Source organism: Oncorhynchus kisutch, linkage group LG29 (genome assembly GCF_002021735.2).
Source record: "Oncorhynchus kisutch isolate 150728-3 linkage group LG29, Okis_V2, whole genome shotgun sequence".
Lineage (NCBI taxonomy): Eukaryota > Metazoa > Chordata > Actinopteri > Salmoniformes > Salmonidae > Oncorhynchus > Oncorhynchus kisutch.
In genome coordinates, this window is record NC_034202.2 from 41,332,290 (window position 1) to 41,351,800 (window position 19,511).

Here is a 19,511-nt window from a genome sequence, read left to right on the forward strand (position 1 = left end):
CCAGTCTAGTTAAACCAACCGGTGATTCGTCGATTGATTATAAAGCCTGGATATGTTTGTGGTTGTACCTCGTGTCCACATGGTGTCGCCATTGTCTCATCAGTGGAATATGGAAACCAAAGTATAACGTATTTCGTTTGCATGGTTACGTTTGGTATTTTCCATGTCTCAAACGGCAGTATTTGTCGTGAGGACGTTACTATTATTGAACAACACCGTGATGTGTTTACGTCCTCTACAGATCCTCTCTAATTAACGAGACAGGAGTTGTGAGTTGAGAGAAAAGGAGTTGACAGGAGTTGAGAGAAAACATTCAGCTAGTGTCATGGAGACAGAATACCTAATAATGATTTAGTATAAATGTTTTACAATTTACTCAATAAATGACATGTATTTATAAAGACCCTTTTTACATCAGCCGATGTCACAAAGTGCTGTACAGAAACCCAGCCTAAAACCCCAAACAGCAAGCAATGCAGGTGTAGAAGCACAGTGGCTAGGAAAAACTCCCTAGAAAGGCCAAAACCTAGGAAGAAACCTAGAGAGGAACCAGGCTATGTGGGGTGGCCAGTCCTCTTCTGTCTGTGCCGGGTGGAGATTATAACAGAACATGGCCAAGATGTTCAAATGTTCATAAATGACCAGCATGGTCCAATAATAATAATCACAGTAGTTGTAGAGGGTGCAACAGGTCAGCACCTCAGGAGTAAATGTCAGTTGGCTTTTCATAGCTGATCATTAAGAGTTAGAGACAGCAGGTGCAGTATATCATCAAAAAACAGCAGGTCTGGGACAAGGTAGCACGTCCGGTGAACAGGTCAGGGTTCCATAGCCGCATGCAGAACAGTTGAAACTGGAGCAGCAGCACGATTAGGTGGACTGGGGACAGGCCAAGTAGTCCTGAGGCAAGGCTCAGGGCCCAGCGCCTCTGGGAGGGGAGGGAGAATACTTCACTCATAGAGGACATCGGAGACAAGGCTGAGTATAGCCCGCGAAGATATCCCCCACGGCACGGATATGTGTTCACATATTTAAAATTCAAATTTAGGTACCGTGATGCTACTGTAGTTAAAATGGTACCGTGATGCTACTGTAGTTAAAATGGTACCGTGATGCTACTGTAGTTAAAATGGTACCGTGATGCTACTGTAGTTAAAATGATACTGTGATGCTAAGTAAATAAAATAGTGAATTTCCTTGTTGTTCGCTCATCTTCGACACACAGACAGTTTCAGTCACTGCTGGAAGAGATGGAACAAATCCACAAAGACTTGCCTCTTCACTGCAGTGTTAGGTGGGTTAAGTTGAAGGTTCTAGAACATTCGTGGAGTGTTGGGATACGGTTTTAGCCTTTCTGGCTGAAAAGGGCCAAAACTACCCAGAGCTTGGGGTTGGCTTATAAAACTGATATTTCTCACTGACATAACAGGACACCTCAACGTGCATCTTCAGGGTGCAGGGGAAACAGTCCTGGAACTGTTACATGCATGGAAGGCATTCGTTGCCAAGCTAAAAAAAATGTCTACTCGCAGGATATTCAAGATGTAACGTTCTGCTACTTCAAGCAACTCAAAGGGATGTCAACTCCACACACGGTCAGTGCTGACGTTATCAGAGTGTACATGGGGGAATTGAAGTCAGAGTTCTGTCAGATTTCAAGCAACATGGCCCAAATGTTTTATTTTTTCATCAAGCCAGACAACTTTGAGGACAGTGACTCGGATCTGTCTGTGTTTCAGTGGATGGGGATTGAGGACTTTGAAATGCAGCTGATCGAGCTCAAGGCATCCTTCCTTTAGTCATCAAAATCCACAGAGCTGTGGAAAAAACTAGAAGGGACAGAGAGATCAGCTCCATCATCCCCTGTTGGGAGAGCCTTCCAGTGAAATCTGACAGTTTGGATATAAGACAAAAATGTATTCTGGATTGTCTGGAACCTGTTTTGTTACTCCAAGTGAATGATCTTTCGGTCAGAAACCTCTCTCCCCATATATCAGTAAGATCAAACTTTTCCATAAAAAGTATTTAACCCAAATTCTGATTGGTTGGCCTCCCTGGGGGCCATCTATCAGTTGAATTATCTATAGTAATGTTCAAGTCCCCTCCTATCAATAATAACGATTTATTCTCAAATGTTGCATACTTGTAAATCTTACTGAATTTGTCACTACGCTGTCCTGTACAACGTAATAGGTGCGTTCCAGAGCTCAGACATTGCAGATGCCAGACAGATCTTACGTCTGGATCGGTATTTTACCTATCAGCTAACCACGTAACAGCCAATGCCGTAGCATGCCACCATTGGTTGATGCAACATCTGAGCAGGGGAAGACCACCAAATACTGACTGCATTCATAAGCATTAAACAGAATCTACATGATCAGTCTCTGTGTAAAATAAGTGGTTAAAGTGACACTAACTCACAGCTAAAAAAAATAAGAAAGCAATCCAATGTTATTTGTTGCCTTGACTTTACTGCAAATGACTCAAGTCTTCAGAAAAAAACAATACACTAATATTTCAGTTACCATGACAGCCTTTATAATAGAACGCTTGTGACCACACACACACACCTAAATATTACACTTGGGGGGGAAAAAAACATCTTAAAGTAGAAATAGAATATGGCCATTATAGACACAAACCCAGTGCACAAGGCTACATGTGAGCAAAAATAAAGTTCACTGAGAAATAAATGTAATAACCCCCCCTCACTCTCACGTGTTACTGTCAAGTTCAACACAAGAGCAAACTCTTTGGGGCTACACTGAACATATTTACATTGTATACGTTCTGCCTGTGGACATCTGTTGTACAATGTGCCAGCAGAGCATGAGACCCATTGTTGGTATAATTGATCTCTTTCAGGCAGGTAGTCACCTGGCATAGCACTTCATACCACTGTATTGAAGTAGAGGGAAAGTGGTGTTTCTTTCACCTCTATAGTGGCATCCAGTTTAAGACAGGCCCAACTCCAGCTACACTTAACGGTTTAACAAACAACGCCTCATTTTCACCTAATTCTCTCATTCTGAAAATAATCCAAAACATTAGTTCACATTTCACAGATTGCCAGGGTCCAGTAAGCACCTAACGCGTTATAACTTGAGGAAAGGCAAGGAGTCGTATAACGTTACAAATTAATACTATAGCAAATTTGGTTAGGTTACTAACGTTGGCTCATCTGATGTTGTAACGTTAACCGCCTGACAATCAGCCAGCTAATTTTTCACACCATAAACTAAATGATTTGATCAGTTAAGTTGGCTAATGTTGCTCAACATTTCTCTGGATAAGTTAACGGAGAAACCGATCCAGATACTTAACGATGCTAATCATACTTGTTCCACCACTTTCTCCTTCAGCTCAAACTCTCCAAAAGCCGGTTGTTTTTCGGTTACAGCTCATGAAGTCCGGTTCATCACCTTCTCACCCCGGTCTCACCTTCTAGTTACCTCACCCCGGTCTCACCCACCGTTACCTCACCCCGGTCTCACCCACCGTTACCTCACCCCGGTCTCACCCACCGTTACCTCACCCCGGTCTCACCCACCGTTACCTCACCCCGGTCTCACCCACCGTTACCTCACCCCGGTCTCACCCACCGTTACCTCACCCCGGTCTCACCCACCGTTACCTCACCCCGGTCTCACCCACCGTTACCTCACCCCGGTCTCACCCACCGTTACCTCACCCCGGTCTCACCCACCGTTACCTCACCCCGGTCTCTCCCACCGTTACCTCACCCCGGTCTCTCCCACCGTTCCCTCACCCCGGTCTCTCCCACCGTTACCTCACCCCGGTCTCTCCCACCGTTACCTCACCCCGGTCTCTCCCACCGTTACCTCACCCACAGTTACCTCACCCCGGTTTCTCCCACCGTTACCGTTCAGGGAGACGCTCAGTCGGGCGCTGCGTTCTGTTGTCATGTGAACGACTGGCTGAGCCTTGGAAACAGCCGGGATTGGTCCAAACGCACTTCACTCATTCACTGACAGCCAATAGTGATTCAAAGATGATCCCCCCCTAAAACTTTTCATTGGATCGACACAAATCACGTAGGTCACCCATTTTGGATTGAAAACGGCACATTTCGCCCGAAAGGTGACTAGTTTGCATCCCTGCTGTAGCAGAATCCACAGGAACAAGAATCAGAGGCACACAGACTAGCTACTGTAGAAGACACTTTATTGAAGAGGTGCTGAAACATGAAAAGTTACCAACTAGGGAAACAAACGAATCATAAAATCTACTGAGGAAACAATGCAAACCTTAAAAATAAAAAAACACACCCTCCCTCCAAACAATACACATTACCCTCCATCCCTTTAATGAACAAACACATTTAACCCCCCCAGATTATAATTCCCTTCTAGTTACCAATCTCCTTATGTGCGCCTCCCTCCATCCTGAGCCAGACTCCTGGTTTTGCGTTGAGCTCCACTTAAATAATAAAAGAACGCTGGTCAGGATCCTAGGACGCTGTGGAGTCCACACGGGGGGGAAAATAAACTAATTTTGGGTGTTTGAGAGCCATTTCAGTGACTTAGGTCTAGTATCTAGGTTCCAGTGGGCTGGGCTGTGGCCTGGGGGCTGGTCCCGATCCTATGCTCCTGTCCCACTCCGCGTTCTCTCTCCATCCTTAATCCTAATCCCTGCTCTGATCCTGAAGGTCTGATTGGCTCCAGGACGGGGAGACAGAGCCCTCCTCCAATCACAGCCCTCCTTGAGACAGATCCCGCACCCAACAGAGAGAAGGAAGGAGCAACAGGTTAGAATCACTCACAGCCTGCTACAGCCAATCAGCCACACTATCACAACCTGCTATAGTTAGGGCTTGGCGATATGGCCAAAATATGATATCACGGTGTAAAAACAATAAATAAAAAAATGGTATGCCAGTATTTTATGTTTTTTAATAAAAGTCCTTAATTTTCTTTATGCATATTGTTACCAACCTAATACATATGTGATTTCAAATGGGTCTTTCTCCTCTGTTTTATACTGTTCAATTCAACCAAAAACATTTATTAATTTCTGCGTTTCCTGCACTCATTTGAGATCATTTCCACACTGCCACGTAAGACTGGCTGCACAATATGGGCAAAAAAACTAACCAAAAACTAGGCCTTATTTTTAACCAAATGTTGCAATTGGACTTGCGATTTAGAGCAAAACACTTGGGTGAACTGTTGAAATAAAAGGAAATAATGATTAGGCAGGGTTAATTCTAAAGTAAGAATATAATAGTGGGCACTTTGAATACTGTGTTGTTTGACATGAAAATGCCAGGAGGAGTTATTGTGACAGGGTAGGAACCAAAGTGATGGTCAGTGTTTCCTATGGGACTCTAATCTTTGGCTACATTGAAGGTTCTCTTTAGTTACTTCACGTAACTGACATTCACATGTTCCTCTGATTTCGAAAATACTGTTGTACCAACATGCCGATTTAGTTCTACACCATCACTGGTATTATCAGGCTGTATAGCTAGTTACATTTGCTCTGACTCGGTACATTTATTAGCGAGCTAGCAGTTAGCATTAGCGGCTAACAAGATTAAGGCCCAACTTGCTATGAAAATACACATTTGCAGATGTAAGAAACACACTAATAGTGTAATTATAGAACGCTAGTTGATTTATATTAGGAAGCCAAGTGAAAACAGCATTGTTGTCATCAACATTGTTGCATGTGTTACATTGACCATGCAAACTGAACGCAAGTGTCTCCTGGTTAGACAACATGGTAGTGGTCAGCATTGACCATACAGACTGAACACAAGTGTCTCCTGGTTAGACAACATGGTAGTGGTCAGCATTGAACATGCAAACTGAACGCAAGTGTCTCCTGGTTAGCCAAAATGGTAGTGGTCAGCATTGACCATACAGACTGAACACAAGTGTCTCCTGGTTAGACAACATGGTAGTGGTCAGCATTGACCATACAGACTGAACGCAAGTGTCTCCTGGTTAGACAACATGGTAGTGGTCAGCATTGACCATACAGACTGAACGCAAGTGTCTCCTGGTTAGCCAACATGGTAGTGGTCAGCATTGACCATGCAGACTGAACGCAAGTGTCTCCTGGTTAGCCAAAATGGTAGTGGTCAGCATTGACCATGCAGACTGAACACAAGTGTCTCCTGGTTAGCCAAAATGGTAGTGGTCAGCATTGACCATGCAAACTGAACGCAAGTGTCTCCTGGTTAGCCAACATGGTAGTGGTCAGCATTGACCATGCAGACAGGACACAAGTGTCTCCTGGTTAGACAACATGGTAGTGGTCAGCATTGACCATGCAGACAGGACACAAGTGTCTCCTGGTTAGACAACATGGTAGTGGTCAGCATTGACCATACAGACAGGACACAAGTGTCTCCTGGTTAGCCAACATGGTAGTGGTCAGCATTGACCATGCAGACTGAACACAAGCGTCTCCTGGTCAAGCAACAACAATTATGCTCCTTGAGTGACAGGGGGGCGGGGCTAGAAAGTGGCATGGCGAGAGATGACCCAAGTAGCCAAGTCAACTATAAAAACGGACGTTACACACAGCGTATCACATTTAACAAACCAAACGTTCAAATATCGTTATAGAAGGTCAAGTAAAAACCCAAACCGGTCCCTGCATCAATATCTGGGTATAGTAAAATACGGTATACCGCCCAAGTCTAGCTACAGCCAATCAGCCATCACAACCTGCTGGCTCTGAAAGCTGTGTTTAAGAGAAGACATTTACAGAAAACTCACCTCAACATTAGAACTAAAGTTCTCTGAACCAAGACTAACCAACCACTAATAACAATGCCAGACACACACACTATCCTATGGATACTGCCACCACAGACCCACTACCCTACCGACGCACTGCACTACCCTACCTCCACAGACACCCTACCTCCACACTGCACTACCCTACCTCCACACTGCACTACCCTACCTCCACACTGCACTACCCTACCTCCACACTGCACTACCCTACCTCCACACTGCACTACCCTACCTCCACACTGCACTACCCTACCTCCACAGACACCCTACCTCCACAGACACCCTACCTCCACAGACACCCTACCTCCACAGACACCCTACCTCCACAGACACACACTGCCATGCATGCTACTCTGACCAGAAACCGTGAATAGAAAACCAGGGGAGGATGGGATTGAGGGAAGGAGAGGTGGCAAAGCACTCTAATATGAGAGAGTTAAGAGTAGAAAGTTAAAACCAGTTCAATAATATTACTGGTCACTAAAACATCAGGTCTGACAGCTGATTGGATGAGAGACTACTGCCGTCATACCATTGGCTGGTTATTTGACTCCTCCTGCTCCTCCTGTTAATCCTAATATGAACAGTTTCCTGTTTCCCAGCAGCCTATCAGCTTGCTCCTGTGATCTCTACAGAGAGACACGACAGACAGGTCAGAGGTCAGCACAACAACATCAGACACCACAACAGGCCAAAGAAAATACCATCCCTCCCCACATAAACACAAAATTAAACCCCCCCCCCCCCCCAGTCAAAACTAACAGAAACAGAACAATTGAAGCCCTTTACACAGATGGGGTGGGGGGAGAGAGCAGGGGAAGATGAGGGGTCAGCAGATACAAAGGGAACAGAGGTCATAAAGCCAAAACCACAGCTGAGGCAAACTAGACCAGGAAACGGGGATGAAAGAACAAGAGGTAGCCGAGGCAAGAGAACATTAGGTGTAATTCATTAGAATGTCCACCGGGCGGCGTCTGTTCGTCTCCTGGTCTGATGTATCCTCTCCCCGGGGGCCGCTGGGCTGGAGGTGTGTGTATGTGGTTTGTGTCTAGCTGCGGGAGCGTGATCGGGAGTGTCGTGGCGAGTAGCGCGGCGAGGGACGGCTGCGTCGCGGCGGTGAGAAGCTGCGCGAGCGGCTGTTGCTACGCCCGTTGCTACGCCCGTTGCTACGGCTACGAGAGCGGGAGCGTCCGTAACTGGGGCTGCGAGGTCCGTCCACCTTCACACGCACATACGCAGTCTCTCCCTAAACACACAGGAGAGAGAGAAGGCTGCCTGATGAGAGACACATAGAGTATAGAGTGTGGACTCCAACCAACAGTGTTCCACCCCTGGAGTCCAGACCAACCTCTGACCTCTGACCTACCTCGTGGGAGCGGAACTTGGTGTTGTCCAGCTTGCGGACAGCGTAGGTCATGTCCTCCTTGCGTACGAACTCCACCACGCCGGTACCGTCTCGGAACACGTCAGCGTAACATACATCACCTGCCTCGCGCATGTGGTCCTTTAGGTCCTGCCAGCTACCACTAGAGGGGAGACCTGGAGAGGGAGGAGGTGGTGGTAGAGGGGCAACAGTGTAAAGACAGGAGGAGACCTGGAGAGGGAGGAGGAGGTGGTAGAGGGGCAACACAGTAAAGACTGGAGGAGACCTGGAGAGGGAGGAGGAGGGGCAACACAGTAAAGACTGGAGGAGACCTGGAGAGGGAGGAGGAGGGGCAACACAGTAAAGACTGGAGGAGACCTGGAGAGGGAGGAGGAGGGGCAACACAGTAAAGACTGGAGGAGACCTGGAGAGGGAGGAGGAGGGGCAACACAGTAAAGACTGGAGGAGACCTGGAGAGGGAGGAGGAGGGGCAACACAGTAAAGACTGGAGGAGACCTGGAGAGGGAGGAGGAGGGGCAACACAGTAAAGACTGGATGAGACCTGGAGAGGGAGGAGGAGGGGCAACACAGTAAAGACTGGAGGAGACCTGGAGAGGGAGGAGGAGGGGCAACACAGTAAAGACTGGATGAGACCTGGAGAGGGAGGAGGAGGGGCAACACAGTAAAGACTGGATGAGACCTGGAGAGGGAGGAGGAGGGGCAACACAGTAAAGACTGGAGGAGACCTGGAGAGGGAGGAGGAGGGGCAACACAGTAAAGACAGGAGGAGACCTGGAGAGGGAGGAGGGGCAACACAGTAAAGACAGGAGGAGACCTGGAGAGGGAGGAGGAGGTGGTAGAGGGGCAACAGTGTAAAGACAGGAGGAGACCTGGAGAGGGAGGAGGACGTGGTAGAGGGGCAACAGTGTAAAGACAGGAGGAGACCTGGAGAGGGAGGAGGACGTGGTAGAGGGGCAACAGTGTAAAGACAGGAGGAGACTTGGAGAGGGAGGAGGAGGAGCAACAGTGTAAAGACAGGAGGAGACTTGGAGAGGGAGGATGTAGAGGGGCAACAGTGTAAAGAAAGGAGGAGACCTGGAGAGGGAGGAGGACGTGGTAGAGGGGCAACAGTGTAAAGACAGGAGGAGACTTGGAGAGGGAGGAGGAGGAGCAACAGTGTAAAGACAGGAGGAGACTTGGAGAGGGAGGAGGTAGAGGGGCAACACAGTAAAGACAGGAGGGGAGGGGTAAAGACAGACCTGAGACGATGACTCTGTACTCTGAGCGACGTGAGGGAGGTCCGTATCGACCTCTTGGGGCTCCTCCATCGCCGCCGCCACCACCCCTTCCGCCGCCGCCACCACCACCCCCTCTCCCTCCCCCACGCCCACTACGGGGGAACTCCACCCGGAGACGGTAACCATCATAGTCATAACCATCACGACCATGCACCGCATCATCAGCATCCCTGGGAGACAGACACCAAGAGAGAGAGAGAGAAAGATGTAACACAGAGAGTTTGAGAGGGCCAATAGTTAATTAGCTAGCTACTTCACTCTGCTGCCTACACATCAGTTTGTGAAAAGCACATTCCACAGCCTACCTGTTTTCACTGAGTTGTTTAATGTCTGCACAGTTGCCATGAAACTAACCAGACCAAATACATAAAATGTAACAGTCTGATTGGCTGTTCCGTGAAAAATGTGTGAAAACACCCCCAGTGAACCCGAGCAGCACATTTCATTTAACCTTTATTTAACTAGGCAAATCAGTTATAATGACGGCCTAGGAACAGTGGGTTAACTGCCTTGTTCAGGGGTAGAAGGACAGATTTTTACCTTGTCAGCCCTGGGATTCGATCTTACAACCTTTCGGTCACAAGATGGCGGCGCAGTAGGACATGTATATCGGTGTCAATAGCCGGTCTTTTTTCATTACATCTTAACCTCACTTCGATCTACAAACTAAATATACTTTCCTGCAACTCACCCAATGTGGTACAGATATATATTTTTTGCCATTTTATTACTTATAACTGGAACGTCCATCAGGAGCTAGCCCGCTAACTAGCTACTAGTCTTTGTTAGCCACGGCTAGCGGTCCTCTAGCCCGCTGACTAGCGGTCCTCTAGCCAGCTAACTAGCTACTAGTTTTTGTTAGCCACGACTAGCGGTCCTCTAGCCAGCTAACTAGCTACTAGTCTTTGTTAGCCACGACTAGCGGTCCTCTAGCCAGCTAACTAGCTACTAGTCTTTGTTAGCCACGACTAGCGGTCCTCTAGCCAGCTAACTAGCTACTAGTCTTTGTTAGCCACGACTAGCGGTCCTCTAGCCAGCTAACTAGCTACTAGTCTTTGTTAGCCACGACTAGCGGTCCTCGCCTTTCCCCCCCTGGAATCAGCCAGCCTTAGCTCGGACAGTCACCCACCAGCACAGCGCGATATCAACCCAGAGCATATCGGACTGCTTCTCTCTACCACAGCACCAGATTCCTGCCGCTCTGGATCATTACACAGGATCATCGCAGCTAGCTAGCTGCAAACGAGCAAGCACCAGCTAGCCTTGACCTAGCCTCGAGCTAGGCCCATATACCAACTAATTCTAGGGCTACAATACCTCCTTCGCCAATTGGCCTGGACCCTTTATTGTTGGCACGGAGCCCCGCAAATCCATGACAACTAGACTGCCTATATGATTGCCCGATGTGGTCTCAACAGGCTATTCTGTTACGATGTCACCACAGAACCATCTACTAACCCCGGCCTGCTAGCTTTTTCTGAATGCTGTGTCCCCAGTGAGAGAGAAAGATATAAAAACAGATTGCGGAGAAGTGAAAACCGTACAGTGCTACTCTTTCGACCCTATGATCACTCGGCTACACAGCTGATGCCCCCCGGACTGTTACAATAACACGGTTCCTCATTTTGTTAACCTGTCGGCCCTGGCTTAGGAAGGCCACCAAAATACCCCTACCCCGGTCAACAGCTCTGCACCCCCCCCCCCCCCCCCCCCAAATCCAGATGGCGGATGTTTCCCGAAAAAAACAAATCTGGATCCCTACAAATCAGCTGGACTAGACGATCTGGACCCTCTCTTTTGAAAATTATCCACTGCAATTGTTGCAACCCCTTCTGAGATCCCCCAAAGATTAGAAAGCTGCTGCGGTCATCCCACTCTTCAAAGGGGGAAACACTCTAGACCCAAACTGCTACAGACCTATATCTATCCTACCCTGCCTTTCTAAGGTCTTTGAAAGCCATGACCATTTCGAATGCCACCGTACCTTCTCCGCTATGCAATCTGGTTTCCGAAGCTGGTCATGGATGCACCTCAGCCGTGCTCAAGGTCCTAAACGATATTATAACCTCCATCGATAAGATGACACCATTCTGTATACTTCTGGCCATTCTTTGGACACTATTACGCACTTCAATGCCATACAAAACTCTGTCCGTTGCCCCAAACTGCTCTTAAATGCCTGCTCTTTAACCAACCAACCAAAAGCATCTCCAATCCAAAATTAAATTAGAACAGACTTCCTATTTCACAACATAGCATCCTTCACTCATGCTGCCAAACATACCCTCGTAAAACGGACTATCCTACCAATCCTCGACGATGTAATTTACAAAATAGCCTCCAACACTCTACTCAGCAAATTAGATGCAGTCTATCACAGTGCCATCCGTTTTGTCACCAAAGCCCCATATACTACCCACCACTACAACCTGTATGCTCTCGTTGGCTGGCCCTCACTTCATAAGTCACCAAACCAACTGGCTCCAAGTCATCTATAAGTCTTTGCTAGGTAAAGCACCACCTTATCTCAGCTCACTGGTCACCATAGCAGCACCCACCCATAGCACGTGCTCAAGCAGGTATATTTCGCTGGTCACCACCAAAGCCAATGCCTCGTTTGGTCGTCTTTCCTTCCAGTTCTCTGCTGCCAATGACTAACAAATTGCAAAAATCACTTTAGTGAGGGCGATATGAGTCTCCATCTAACTTTAAGCAGCAGCTGTCAGAGCAGCTCACAGATCACTGCACCTGTACATTACCCATCTGTAAATAGCCCAACCACCTCATCCCCATATTGTTCTTTTTTTTCTCCTTTGCACCCCTGTTTCTCTACTTGCACATCTATCACTCCAGTGTTTATTTGCTAAATTGTAATTATTTCACCACTATTGCCTAGTTATTGCCTTACCTCCCTAATCTCACCTCATTTGCACACACGGTATATAGACTATTCTATTGACTGTACTTTTGTTTATTCTTTGTGTAACTGTTGTTGTCACACTGTTTTGAATTATCTTGGCCAGGTCGCAGTTGTAAATGAGAACTTGTTCTCAACTGACCTACCTGGTTAAATAAAGGTGTTCTCAACTAGCCTACCTGGTTAAATAAAGGTGTTCTCAACTAGCCTACCCGGTTAAATAAAGGTGTTCTCAACTGACCTACCTGGTTAAATAAAGGAGAGAAAAAAACAGGTCCAACACTAACCACTAGGCTGCCCACTAACGGATAGCCACGCTAACGGATAGCCATGATTGCTTCGTCCTCATGTTGGCGCTAGCAATCAGGCCAGGTGGTGATAGGTATTAACAGCCAATCCAGTAGGGGCTGGAAACTACAGTGAGCTTGGATTGGTAAATAACAATGCTATGTCTCGGATTATTTGCATGAAGTTCAGCTTTACCCAACTTTGGTCCCGCCCCTCGCCCACTTTGCTTCCTTCATTCAAAATGAATGGGCTTCCATTGTTTCATCTCCCCAACATATTAAATGAGTCTCCCGTGTTACAGATGTTAACGCAAATCAAATTACCCCGCAGCCAGTTAGAAACAATGATTCCTAATAAAAATATAAAATAAAACGTTTTTCTTCAAACCAAAAACGTGCTTTAAAATTGGCCACATCTTGAAAAAGACTGCGACAAGATTTTACACCCTGAATGATTGTTAACCACGAGAAGAATATAATGTTTCACTTTTGAGTTACACACCCCAGCAACCTGTCACCGTAGGCCATCAAGGTGTACCCATGCGAACAGCGGACGCTCTCACATAGTAGTAACCTTATTAATATCTTCGGTAAACAGACGGTTTGGGTGGGTTAACAGGCAGGCACTCACGCAGAACAATGGGGCTGAGCATAGAAAGTTAAAAAGGCGAGTTGGTGCATCGGTGCTCAATAAAACAAGTAGGAGCTGGCAGGGTGAAAAAAAAAAAGTTAAATATGTTTCCGCGATTACTTCTAAAACTACGGCAGGCAGTTGGGCCAAACTAATGCAACTGGACTCCATGGCAGATGCATTTAACTAATTTAAAAAGGGAAGCGTTAAATAAAGTCATGTGTCCGGCCCATCGCCATCTTGCGCAGCTCTCCGTTTAACCATAATTATGGACTGTGGAAACTAGTGACAACCACCTCAATAACTTGGCTCTTGACCATAGTAGAAAAAGCAAAATAACCTATATATAGTATATATTTTTTTTAAACTCTGGTAAAAAAAACTGTCTGGCAACAAAACACCAACCAATATCTCCGCCTCAACACGAGGTAGCGAAGGGGTTGCTAGTCGTTCCCTTTCCGCGGCTAGCTACTTAGCTATCGGTTTTTTTCTGAAAGCGGTTTATTAATTATGTTTTTAGCATAGTCAGCTAATTTACCTGGGGTCCTCGAATTCCACAAAAGCGAACGGAGGTCCTCCTCTCCGGTTCTTCAGATCGATATCTCGGATCGCCCCGTACTTATAAAACACATCCTCCACGTCTTTAGTGCGAATATCAGGCGGCAGGTTACCCACGTAGATCCGACAGTCGTTGTTTCCCGCTGGGCCACGAACCACGCTCCCGCCGCCCGACATATTATCTCCAGACATCCGTAGACTGATAACTAACTTTCGTGTTTTAAAAGTTAGGAGACCACTTTTAACGCTAATTTAGCTAATTGCTATTGTAAAAAATATATATATATATACAAAAAAATAGCAACCTATGTTTGGTCAGTCGTTAACAGTTCACACCAAGTTTTGCTAGCTCACTAGCAACAAAATACAAATATTCCCACCACAACTCTCGCAGGCTTGAGTGGCTTCACAAAATGGTGGCGAGATCTCGCCAGAGTTTTTAAACCCAGAGGCGCAACATCGCAAGACTTCCGGGAACACTTGCGAAGCAGGCCGTGGTTTGGTGTTAAGAGAAGCGAAACGTTCTTCCTTTGTTTTTATCTAAAAGGCACAAGCTAGATACGAAACAATGTTTTAAGTATTTTAACATGGTATTACTCCAATCTCGGGAAAGTGACACGTTTTCATTTTCGTCAAAAACGACTATCGAAGGAATGCGTTTTGATTTTTGACGGCCTGCACCTGCGCAGTTCGGCGCGAGACGACCGTTAGACCCAAATGACGTATTTCTACGCAAGCGCTTAGCCAGCCAACGTCGCCATGACACCTACACGCGTGATCGGGGATCTGCATATCTTCATACTGCAATGTCTTTGGTCTCGCGTTCATTTGGTCGTCACTAGCTACCACAGCCACAAATTCGGAAGGCCCGCCTACTTGACCAATCAGAGGGAGTGTGATGACGCATAGTGTTAGGTTCGTGCGAAACGACCAATCAGACGAGGGAGATGTAATGACGCGAATGCCAGCGGTCCTGTTAGGTGCAGAGGAGAAACAAGCACTTACCTAGATTTGAGTTATAGAAAGGAATTAGGCAAGGTTGTCCTATCTCACTGTATCCATTTTTATTAATCACTCAACTTCTTACAAATTCTTTAAATAATAGTCCTGTTCAAGGTCTTTCCAAAGCTGGTAAATAAATTATTATATGCCAGCTGGCTGACAATACTACACTTTTTCTGAAAGACAATGGTCAGATTCCCATATCAATCAAGGTGATATAGAATCCATTTCCAAAGCATCTGGTCTGTCTTAACATTAATAAATGTGAACTCTGTCAAAGATTGTGTGACACCTTCATATTATGGTATTCCAGTAAAAGAAGAACTTACTTATTTAGGCATAACCATTACAAAGGATCAGAAGTCTAGTGGCTTACTTCATTTTAACCCTCAAATAAATAAAAAACCCAGAAGAAGCTAAATCAATGGCTGCAGAGGGATGTATCTGTAAAAGGGAGAGTCCTAATTACCAAGGCTAAAGGTATCTCTAGTCTAACATATGGCGCTCTGTTTATATCTTAACGGTAAAATAAGCAAGGAGATAGACCACATGCTTTTCAACTTTCTGTGGAGAAACAGTACCCATTACAGTAGAAACACTGTTGTAATGAACACTTATTTTCTGGACTTTACTACCTTAAAATGTGATTTAAGATCAATTGGATAAAACAATTCCTAAGAAGACCCACTTCTATGTGGAACTTCATTCCTCGGTCCTCTACTTTTGGTGACTTAACTTCATGTTGGTTTGCAATTTTAATATTGACAGTTCAACTTTCTTGTCATGGTCCTTAATTTATAAGCATAATTTTTCTCCACACAGATATTATATCTGGAATAATCGGGACATGTTGAATAAAAATACCTCTCTGTTTTTAGAATATTGGTTGCGAAATAATATCCTATTGGTGTGACAACTGGTAAATGCAGAGGGTTAATTACTTCCTTATAAGGATAATTTTACAAGATCCCAGTAACACTTAAAGATTTTGCAATTGTTTTAGACGCCATTCCCTCAGGTGTTGCTTTATCATTCAGGAACGTGTCAAGACCTGAACCTCAGAACCTACCTACGATTAACCCTGTTGACTCATCAGTAGGAAATATTTGTTTCATTTTTGGTCCATTCAACAACAATAGAGCTATAGGAGCCTTGTTTCAACAGGATGTTGTATCAATACCTTATGTCATGCCTTATTGGAATGGTTTTATTGATAAGGTCTGTTGGAAAAAAGTTTGGATGTTGCCACATACATACCTACTTTTTAAAATGATTCATAAATATTATCCTGACAACCACTAGATTAAGTTTTTTATTTTTTATTCTCCAAATTGTACCTTTTGTAAGGACCACCCAGAAACAGTGTTGCATCTTTTTCGGCATTGTGTTCATGTAAGGAATCTGTGGCAAGACATCAGTAGATTTATAATCGAACACATTTATGAAGATTTTACACTATTATGGAGAGATGTAGTGCTTGGATTCTTTACCTACGATAGAAATAAGTTGAAATAATTTTATGTAATTTCATTATTCTTTTGGCCAAATTTCATATTCACAAATGTACAAACAAAATAACATTTTATTACCTTAAATTGAACTACACTTCTACATTGTAGAATAATAGTGAAGACATCAAAACTATGAAATAACACATATGGAGTCATGTAGTAACCAAAAAAGTGTTAAACAAATGTAAAAATATTTTTTAGATTCTTCAAAGCCCTTTGCACACTGATGACGTCAGTGATCGTTCCCGATTTACAATTCTGAGTTAGATGAAATTTCAAAATGTATTTTCTCAGTCGTAGCTCATTTACCCGAGTTCCCAGTTTAATCTTGATCTCACTAAAGTCAGGTTTTGCAGTTCCGAGTTAACAGTTGTTTTGAGCGTGGCACAAATCATGCTTCATTGACAGCATGGCCAATGTTGAATGTTTATCATTTTAAACTAGGAAAAGAGACCCTTAGTATTAGACTTGGGACCACACAGCCACTCCATTGAATAGCAGGCTGGTTTTGCAATGCTTGCAGTCAGCCACTGATTCTTTCCAAACCACTCATTGTTGAATTTGCGATTTCCAACTTGTTGTGTAATGTTTACGTCCGATGAGCACCGATATGTTTTATCTATAATTTCTCTATATTATTTTTCTTCATATGACAAGGATTAAAAAGGATTTGCCAGTAGTTGTTGAAGCACCTTTGGCAGCGATTACCGCCTCGCGTCTTCTTGGGTATGACTCTACATCATCATCTGCACATATATCAATCCAGTGTTAATTGCTAAATTGTAATTACTTTGCCACTATTGGCCGATTTATTGCCTTACCTCCTTACTTCATTTGCACACACGGTATACAGATTTTTCTATTGTGTTATTGACTGTACGTTTGTTTATCCCATGTGTAACTCTGTGTTGTTGTTTTTGTCGCACTGCTTTGCTTTATCTTGGCCAGGTCGCAGTTGTAAATGAGAACTTGTTCTCAACTGGCCTACCTGGTTAAATAAAGGTGTTCTCAACTGGCCTACCTGGTTAAATAAAGGTGTTCTCAACTGGCCTACCTGGTTAAATAAAGGTGTTCTCAACTAGACTACCTGGTTAAATAAAGGTGTTCTCAACTGGCCTACCTGGTTAAATAAAGGTGTTCTCAACTGGCCTACCTGGTTAAATAAAGGTGTTCTCAACTAGCCTACCTGGTTAAATAAAGGTGTTCTCAACTGGCCTACCTGGTTAAATAAAGGTGTTCTCAACTGGCCTACCTGGTTAAATAAAGGTGAAATAAAAAAACACTATAAGCTTGGCACACCTGTATTTGGGGAGTTTCTCTCATTCTTCTCTGTAGATCCTCTCAGGCTCTGTTTTTGCTTTGTCATTATGGAGTATTGTGTGTAGATTGATGAGGAGAAAAAACGATTCAATCAATTTTAGAAAAAGGCTGTAACCTATCAAAATGTGGAAAAAGTCATGGGGTCTGAATACTTTCCGAAGTCACTGTATACAAAAGTATATTCAACGGACTAATCTGGGTTTGGCGGATGCCATGACAACGCTACCTGCCCCAATGCATAGTGCCAACTGTAAAGTTTGGTGGAGGAGGAATAATGGTCTGGGGCTGTTTTTTCATGGTTCAAGCCCCTTAGTTCCAGTGAAGGGAAATCTTAACGCTACAGCATTCTAGACGATTCTGTGCTTCCAACTTTGTGGCAACAGTTTGGCTTAGGCCCTTTCCTGTTTCATCATGACAATGCCCCCATGCACAAAGCGAGGTACATGCAGAAATGGTTTGTCAAGATCTGTGTGGAAGAACTTGACTGGCCTGCACAGAACCCTGACCTCAACCCCATCGAACACCTTTGGGATGAATTGGAACGCGACTACGAGCCAGGCCTTATCACCCAACATCAGTGCCCGACCTCACTAATGCTCTTGTGGCTGAATGGAATCAAGTCCCTGCAGCAATGTTCCAACATCAAGTGGAAAGCCTTCCCAGAAGAGTCGAGGCTGTTATAGCAGCAAAGGGGGACCAACTCCATATTAATGCCTATGATTTTGGAATGAAATGTTCGATGAGCAGGTGTCCAAATATTTTTGGTCAGAAAAAGCTATTGACTGCCCACCCTTGATAGACAGTCAGCAACCAAGTTGTCCACGGACGCGTCTGATTTCAAGTGGAAACTCCTGCAACATAAGACTCCAGTGAGCCAGCGATTCATGGAGCTCGTCTTTTGCAGGAAAACGAGAGGCTTATGATCGGTATAGACCAGCAGAGGAGTAGAGACCGATTCATAAACCTCGAAGTGCTGAAGAGCCAGTACCAAAGCGAGTGTCTCCGTCTCAATAGTCAAGTGGTATTTTTGATATGAAGCCAATGTCTTTGAAAAGTACCCCACAGGGTGTTCAACGTTGTTATCGTCTTTCTGTAGGACCACAGACACTGCTCCTACATCTCTGGCATCGGTGAACAACGCAAATAAATGACGGAAATCCGGGGCAGCTAGCATCGGTGGAGAGACCAAAAGCCTCCTGACAGTTGGGGATCCAACGGAAAAATAAAACTTTCGGATTGGTCAAATCTGTGGCACAATAACCTGGGCAAAGTTCTTGCAAAAAGCCCGGTAGTAGCCAGCCATTCCCAAGAATTGGCGCTGTTTCTGGTGAGAAGCTGGGAAGTTATTGAGGTCCGGTCGGCTTTTCCCTTGCCCCACCACCTTCCTGAGATATTTCACTGTTGCTCGGGCAATTTCGCTCTGGATCGGTTAACTGCGAAATACCTGAACAGACTTCCAATGTCCTGAAGGTGTTGGGTCCAGGTCGTGCTAAATAGAAGCACATATAAATATGGCTCAGCATTTTCTAGGCCACGTAGCACCATGTGCATGAGCCTTTGAAACATGGCTCCGGGCATTTCCGGAGTTCGTCTCTCCCGAACAGGAGACGAAGGTTGGAAAGCGAGCCATCAGGAGTGACAAAAGCAGACAACTCTTTAGCACGCTCAGTTAGAGGGACCTGCCAATATCCCTTCAGCAGATCAAACATGCTAATGTACCTATCAAACATGCTAACAAAACCGCAGAGACCCATCCACCCATACTAATATACATAGCGAACTCCACAGACTGTTGCCAATGCCATGTTCAAGAATGAACTCCACCTCACTGTGAAGCCTTTCTCTCTTTTC

The 19,511-nt window shown here is 45.1% G+C and overlaps 1 protein-coding gene across 5 annotated transcripts; it reads right to left on the reverse strand.

Moving 5' to 3' along the window:
• Positions 1-4,171: 4,171 nt before the first annotated feature.
• LOC109873780 (serine/arginine-rich splicing factor 1B-like) lies at positions 4,172-14,525 on the reverse strand. Of its 5 annotated transcripts, XR_004206201.1 has the most exons (6): positions 13,808-14,248; positions 9,396-9,604; positions 8,140-8,312; positions 7,738-8,019; positions 7,306-7,402; positions 4,172-4,725 (listed from the first exon to the last, which is right to left on the reverse strand). XR_004206201.1 is itself a non-coding variant. In XM_031809576.1 (4 exons), exons 1-4 carry the CDS (start codon positions 14,017-14,019, stop codon positions 7,822-7,824), a joined length of 792 nt encoding a protein of 263 aa, XP_031665436.1. In that variant the 5' UTR covers positions 14,020-14,525; the 3' UTR covers positions 4,172-7,821. The 5 variants fall into 5 exon arrangements, 2 of the variants coding, with proteins under 2 accessions (XP_031665436.1, XP_020321076.1); XR_004206200.1 differs by having other exon boundaries at positions 4,172-7,402; positions 13,808-14,247; XR_004206199.1 differs by having other exon boundaries at positions 4,172-7,005; positions 7,044-8,019; positions 13,808-14,247.
• Positions 14,526-19,511: the final 4,986 nt, after the last annotated feature.